The 7322-nt window shown below is 50.9% G+C and overlaps 1 protein-coding gene across 1 annotated transcript; it reads left to right on the plus strand.

Annotated features, from left to right (window-relative positions):
- The first annotated feature begins 704 nt into the window (after nucleotides 1–704).
- On the plus strand, nucleotides 705–6525 carry LOC102514000 (chymotrypsin like elastase 3B). Its single transcript, XM_006188304.2, has 8 exons — nucleotides 705–830; nucleotides 1841–1926; nucleotides 2826–2923; nucleotides 3046–3180; nucleotides 4288–4424; nucleotides 4800–4942; nucleotides 5597–5749; nucleotides 6440–6525. Exons 1-8 carry the CDS (start codon nucleotides 758–760, stop codon nucleotides 6455–6457), a joined length of 843 nt encoding a protein of 280 aa, XP_006188366.2. The 5' UTR covers nucleotides 705–757; the 3' UTR covers nucleotides 6458–6525.
- Nucleotides 6526–7322: the final 797 nt, after the last annotated feature.

The following is a 7322-nucleotide window of genomic DNA, read 5'->3' on the forward strand; positions in this document are numbered from 1 at the left end:
TCCAGACCTTTGTACCTGCTGTCCTTTCTACCTGGAAAGCTTTTCCTTCAGGGCTTCCCATGGCTGGCTTTTACTTACCCTTTAGAACTCAATCGAACACTACCTCCTCAGCCCAAAAGTCACTGTCTCTGGCCCCTGGTCAAAAGAAGTCTCTCCTCTTCCCACCCCAGTCACTTCCAGCACACATCACCTACCACCATAATCAGAAATAGTCTTTCCTTATTTTTGTTGATTTGTTATTGTCTCTCCTGTTAGACTCAAGCTCCAGGAGAGCTGGGACCATGTCTGCATCCCCTCAAACATCTTGATATAGAGAGTGTGCTCAACAACAACAAAAAATTTTATTGAGGTAGATACTAATATTAATCCTACGTTAGAAATGAGAAATCTGAGGCTCATAGAGGTTAAACCACGTGCCCAAGGACGCAGAGCTTGGAGGTGGCAGAGCCAGGATTTGAACCTAGATGTGACTAATCCCAGAGCCATGTGCTTTCCTGGAACATGACTGACTTGTTCTGATGTGAACTTTCCTTCCTCCTCTCCCATTATCAGCTTGCCATTCAATGCCACCTGTGGAGCCCCACCCACATTGGAGGGAACCCTGGGTCCTGTGGTTGGCTGTCACTCCCCCATCTGCAGTGGGTGAGGGATGTGGCCTTGGGCCATGGGAGACCTGGTGTTCCACCACCTGTTCTGGGAATGGGGCCCAGTCTGACCCCCACCCCCCATTTCCCACCCTATATTAGAGCCCTAGGCTATGTGTCTCTTTCTTATCGCCTCAAAACTCACGATGATCCGGCTGCTGAGTTTTCTCCTATTTGTGGCCCTTGGTAAGCCCCCAACCTGCTCTGCACTGGGCCAGAAGCCCTTGAAATCTGCCACCCACCCTGAGTCTCTCAAACCCAATACCTGCTTCCATGCGGGAGCTCTCACCTTGTGTCTGGGGCATGATTGTGGAGGCTTCTGGCTTGGTGCTAGAGCAGGAGAATGGAGGGGAAGCTGTGGGTGGTGGACCAGCTCAGGAGGAAGACTGGGGGACCCAAAGCTCTGTGGTGGGAGTCCTTGATGGGGGCAGTGAACAAAGTCTGATGGGAAAGAGTTTGGGCTCTTTGGTTAGACTGCTTGGGTTAGAACTTCCTTTCCTCTGCTTAACCCTCCAAATCTCCTCTCACACTCTCCTACTGCGCTCCATATCCTGAGGTCTACTCTTTTCCTGGTCTTTCTGCCATAGCACATTACGGCTCTCGGCCACCTTCTCCAAGCAGCCTCCCTTGACTGACAGTGATTAATGGTAACAGATAATGTTAATTGAATTCTTACTAGCTATCTCCCAGGCAGAATGTCAAGGATTTCTTTTCTTATATTATCTATATAGTCCTCACAATGGCCCCAAGAGGTTAGTACTGTTATTATCCCCAATTACAAATGGAGAAACTGACCCTCAGAGAAGTACAGTAGCTCATCCTAGAGCCAGGGGAAGGGCTACACTTTGAAACTAGGCAGTCTTCCTCCAAATCCACTATTCTTCGTGACAATAGCTGTCACTTCTCGAAGGATCATTGGGTGCCAGGCATTGTTCTGAGTGCATCAACCCCTTCTTTCCTGCCATGGAAGGAGACCACATGTTCATCTCCATCCCTAGGACTCCTGGGACTCTGGAAATCTCTGCTCTAGTCCAAAGGCTCACTGTTCATATGTAGCTACTGAGGTCAGAGCGGGGAAGGCGCTTGCGTGGGCTCACACAGCCTGCCTGTCTGTGGCACAGCTGCGGCTGGGACCCTGGCCTCTTCTTTGTTTTTGGGGACCCCTGCCTGGCTGACACTTCTTCTCTCCTCTGTAGCCTCAGGCTGTGGCCAACCTTCCTACCACCCCTCCACCCGAGTTGTCAATGGTGAGGACGCAGTCCCCTACAGCTGGCCCTGGCAGGTAAGAGCAATACCAGCTGCACCGTTTACCACCATGAGCTCTGCACCCCGTGCTCTGACTACAAAGCATCCAGCCTTGGCCCCGCTGCTTCGTTTCCAGTATCCGCTTCAGCTTCTCCAGACCAGGAAACTCTTGGACAATCTACTTCATGTGGAAATTTTGTCTGTTCAGTCTGGAACCCTGGCTGGTCTGTTTGCAAGTTAAAAGTAGAATCTGTGGAGAAGACAATGTTTAACTGAAGAGTTGGTATACCAGTGGTGGAATTTCAGCACTGTGTTTAAGCAGGGAGATTTGAGGGACTCACTTCTAGACTCCTCAAATTATACAACAGAGCTATAATTTCTGAGAGCAATCAAGGGATGACGGGCTTTAGAGAGGTGAGTGGATGGAGGCACAAAGGGCTAGACTCATTGCAGTAACACAGTAGCCACTAGCCTCATGTGCCCATTTAAATTTAAATTAATTAAAGTTACAAAATGTTAGAAATTCAGTTGTTCAGTGCTTAGTCACATTTCAAATTCTCAATAGCTGCATATGGCTAGTGGCTACAATACTGGACAGTGAAGATATAGAACTTTTCCATCATTACAGAAAGTTCTAAGAGATGGCCCTGGTCCACAGTAAAGATCAGCAAACCTGTGTAAAGGATGAGCTAGTAAATATTTTAGCCTTTGTTGGCCATGTGGTTTCTATTGCAGTGACTGGATTCTGCCATTGTAGCATGAAAGCAGTTATAGATGGTACAGTTGTGTAGGTTGGGCACTGCACATTTCCAGAAGCTGCCATTCTGTGTGAGTGATGCCCTCTAGAGTTGTACAGTGCACAACCTATACAGCCATGGGTAGCAACCCTCACCGCGGGGCCCACACAACTCAGGTTCCTCCCTGCCTTGCCACCAGGTCTCCCTGCAGTATGAAAAGAACGGAGCCTACAGGCACACCTGTGGAGGCAGCCTCATCGCCCCTGACTGGGTCGTAACTGCAGGCCACTGTGTCTCGTGAGTTCTCTCACTTGTTCCTGCCCCTGGGTGAGACCCAGGCAGGCTGGGGCAGTGGATGACTGTGGGAGGGAAAGGAGGGAGGCCAGTCAGGCCTGGACTGACCTCACCTCCACCGGCAGGAGCTCCCTGACCTACCAGGTTGTTCTGGGCGAGTATGACCGGGGAGAGGAAGAGGGCCCGGAACAGGTGATCCCAATCAATGCTGGGGACCTCTTCGTGCACCCACTCTGGAACTCCAACTGCGTGGCCTGTGGGTGAGTGAACTTGCAGGCCTGGGACCCAGTGACTCCTCTACTGGTCCCTCTGTGACCCCATACAGATTCTGAGCAGCCTGAGCGCAGGTCCCACATGCTGAGGGTCAGAATCAGCAGAGCCTTTGAGGATCATCTGCATCAAACCTCTCTTCCATGGAGGGGACAGCAGGGCCTAGGGAGGGGCAGGAACTCTCCCAAGGCCACTCAGCTGGTTGGCTTCAGAACCCAAGACTCCTCGGGCACCCCCACTCCCAAATCCAAGGTTTCTTCCATTCAACAGATGTTCATCCAGAGCACCCTGGGTTCCTGGCTTGTGGACAAAAGGAGGAGCACTGGACTGAGAGTCAGGCTCCAGGACTAAGTTGCTGTATGGCTTGAGCTAGTCAAAGTCATTGCCTTTCTCGAGGCCTCAATCTGACCACTTGTCAAGGGTGACTTTGTGGGTGGTTGTGAGGGTCAAGGAGGCAATCACTGGGTGAGAACAGCAAGCAAGGCTTCTTAAGCCCCTCAAGCATATGCAAAATTGTGTGTCAGCATTTTTTCTGGTGAGAGGGTCAAAGAAGTGTGCAGAATCCTGCAAGTGCAGTGCAGGAGTGAGGGACCATAATGATCAAGACTTTGACCCATCCTTACAGAGCTCCTGGGGTAGGTGGAGAGAAGATCAGACCCAAAAACAATAACTTGAGTGGCAAGCAGAAGATGGAGACAAAGCAGTGGTTCTCAAATTGTGAGAAGGCTAGAGCAGCAACATCGCCCAGACATGCGTTAGAAATGTGAATCCTTGGGGCTTCCCCGACCCACTGCATCAGAAGCTCTGATGGGCTCCAGCAAGGAGGGAGTGTTTGTGTTTTAACAAGCCCTCCAGGGATTCCAGTGCAGCTGGTGTGTGAAAACCACTAATGTAAATTAAGCTGAAGACAATTATGAAGGGCAAGGGTCAGCATGGGCTGAAGGGGCCAGGAGGGCTTCCTAAAGTTGTTCAGCAATAAGGATGCATAGGATCTGGAGAGAGATGGAGCAGCGGGCGCATCCCAAGCAAGCTGGGGTGGGTGGGGCTTGGTCTGGCTGGAGGACCAGGCTCCTCATGACCTCTTCCCTCCTCCCCAGCAATGACATCGCCCTCATCAAGCTCTCACGCAGCGCCCAGTTGGGAGACAAGGTCCAGCTCGCCTGCCTCCCTCCCGCCGGTGACATCTTGCCCAATGAGACACCCTGCTACATCAGCGGCTGGGGCCGTCTCTACAGTATGTGCTGAGCCCTCTAGCCGGCCAAAGGGACACTGGGCAGGAAGACAGAGCCCGGGGCAGGGGGCTGAGGGCAACACCACAAACATCTTTGCACTTTTCTCCCATTCCTTCTCCAGCAGCAGCCTTCTCCCCTCATCCTCCCAAGCCTGAATGTGTTTGATGGAAAGTTTCTTAATGTCTTCTGTGTGCCAGGAGCTGGAGACATTCTGATGGACAAAGCAGGCAGGACCATATAAGCTGGTGGGAGGAAAGTTCCCATCAGACTAGAAGAACTGCCTTTTCTCAAACCCCCCACCCCACTCAGGGACTCCTGGATCCCAGTCCGAGCCCTGTACCCCAATGGCCCCTGCTCAGCCCTCTCTATCCCCACAGCTGGTGGGCCGCTCCCGGACAAGCTGCAGCAGGCCCTGCTGCCCGTGGTGGACTACGAGCACTGCTCACAGTGGGACTGGTGGGGCAGCACCGTGAAGAGAACCATGGTGTGCGCCGGCGGGGACACTCGCTCCGGGTGCAATGTGAGTCAGCTCTCACCTGCCCGAGGTGGTGTGGGGCTACAGCCACTCCATGGGAACTGCAGGGCCCTGGGGTACCTCTGCCATCTGCCAGAAAGGCAGAGGAGGATCTTACCTGCTGGCCCCATCCAGCCTCCAGGCCAGACAGGACTTGGAGGAAGTCAGTGCAGCCCAGACACACAACCTTGGTCTCTTGATTTTCATCGCAGATCACACACTGACTCTATCTGGGGCAAGTCTCTGTCCCTCCCTGGTTCTCAGGCTTCCCCATCAGTATAGCAAGGGATATTGACACCATGACATGACCTCCAAAGCCACCTTCAACTCTGGGGTCCTGAAGTTATAATTAAGCAATACTATAATTGTATTATAAGCGAATATGAGTAACAGCATGAATAACTAACTGTGGTACTAATAATGGGAACTACCGTTTATTGGTTGCTTCCTCTCTACCAGGCATTGTGCTAAGATCATATATTTATCATCTCATTTAATTCTCACAAAATCCTGTAAGATAGATATCATTCCCCATCACAAAGGAGCACACTGAGGCTTGGAGAGGTCAAGTCATATGGGAGTTTCTCAAAATCCCCAAGGTCATAACCAGTTCCTTGAAGCTCAGTCACGGCTCAGCCTTCTTCTCTCTGATCATTCCAGGGTGACTCTGGAGGACCCCTCAACTGCCCCGCAGAGGACGGCTCCTGGCAGGTCCATGGCGTAACCAGCTTCGTTTCTGCCTTTGGCTGCAACACCCTCAAGAAGCCCACGGTGTTCACACGGATCTCAGCCTTCATTGACTGGATTGAGGAGGTGAGCAGGGCAGGGCGAGCTGCTGCGGCTCCAGGCGCTGGCTCTTTGGAGAGGTGCCTGCAGGATGGGGGAGAACAGCAGATCCCGATCCTAGGAGGTCAGTGGTTGGGAGGTGGCAGGCCCTTGGGGACATTCCAGAGGGGTTTGAGGATGTTTTCTGCTACAGTGTGGCCCCGGGAATCTCAAGGGCTTCTGGGTGAAGCTTTGAACTACTGCTGAACGTCCTTATTTCAACGAGTGTTTCTGAAGTGCCTCCTCTGGTCCAGGTTTTTTCTTATCATGGAGGATAGAGTGAAGTGTCAAATGGCTGCCTTCTGGGGACAGAAGGCTCAATGAGCAAAATGATGAAGTGTGATAGGTGAAGCTCAGGCCCCAGTGAGAGTACAAACCTCATCGGGGAATGAGTGGTCAGAAAGGATTAATATTATTCATGATAACAGTAGTAGCCATCATTTATAAACTACTTAAACATGTGCACTGTGATGACACCTGAGCTAATAGTTTAGTCAGAAACTCCCATGAGCTAAGTACTATGATTACCCACCTTATATAGATGAGGAAATTGAGGCTCAGAGAGGTCTGATCACTCTCCTGTGGTCACATAGCCAATGAGGGACATGGCAGGGACCTGAACTCAGTTCCATATGGCTCCTAACTAGACTATTCTGACTTTCCCCCCTCTTTTCTCAGACCATTGCAAGCCACTAGAATCAAGGCCGGGGTGGCAGTGCCCATCCACATTCTTTGTAAAAAATAAAGATCTCAGAAAATTCCAACTTGAGTCCTACTTCATTCTTTGATTCATCTCTTCCCCTCTGGGCCATTCTTAAAATCTTACATGTGATATACAAAGGTAAGACCAGATTGAATCCTCTTATAAGAGAATGAGAAAAAAATGAGGCCCAGAGAGAAGGGAGTTGCTGTCCAGTGACCAACCACCCCAGTTTGCCTGGGACTGACAGGACAGGACACAGGACTTTTGGTGGTGAAAACTGGGTTAGTCCCAGGAAGTTGGTCACCCTATATAGCCACACACACAATCATTGGCTTTTCAATGCAGGCAGAAAACCATGGTACAGTCTAAGGAAATAGTGTCCTTGCCAGAGCCTTGGGAGGCTCATGGTAGAACGGGAAGGGTCATGTGTCTTCTGCTTCCATTGATGGGCTGGGGAAGGAGGATTGCAGTCATTCATTCATTCAACAAGCATCCATGCCTTCTTCCCAATGAGGGCTCATGAGGGGAAGACGACATGGTTCCTGCCCTGAAATGGCTCATTATTTAGCTAGAAATGAGCATATCAGAGTCATTCATTAATCCTTTACTAGGGTACCTTCTTTGTTGGAAGTTCAGGGCTGGGAAAACAGAGGTAAGTGACTAGGACAAGCTCAGGGAGAATCCTTGCTGCAGCGGGGAGCAGACAGACACACAGACACACACACGATGTGGAGACCCAGGTCAGAGCCCAATGAGCTGTTGTTGAGGTCCAAAAGATTGCTGCCATGCCTCCAAAAGCAACGTAAAAACAACTGAACTCCTTTACTCACATTCCTCCTGAATACCATGAAAGGAAAT

The sequence above is a fragment of the Camelus ferus genome, chromosome 13, assembly GCF_009834535.1.
Source record: "Camelus ferus isolate YT-003-E chromosome 13, BCGSAC_Cfer_1.0, whole genome shotgun sequence".
Lineage (NCBI taxonomy): Eukaryota > Metazoa > Chordata > Mammalia > Artiodactyla > Camelidae > Camelus > Camelus ferus.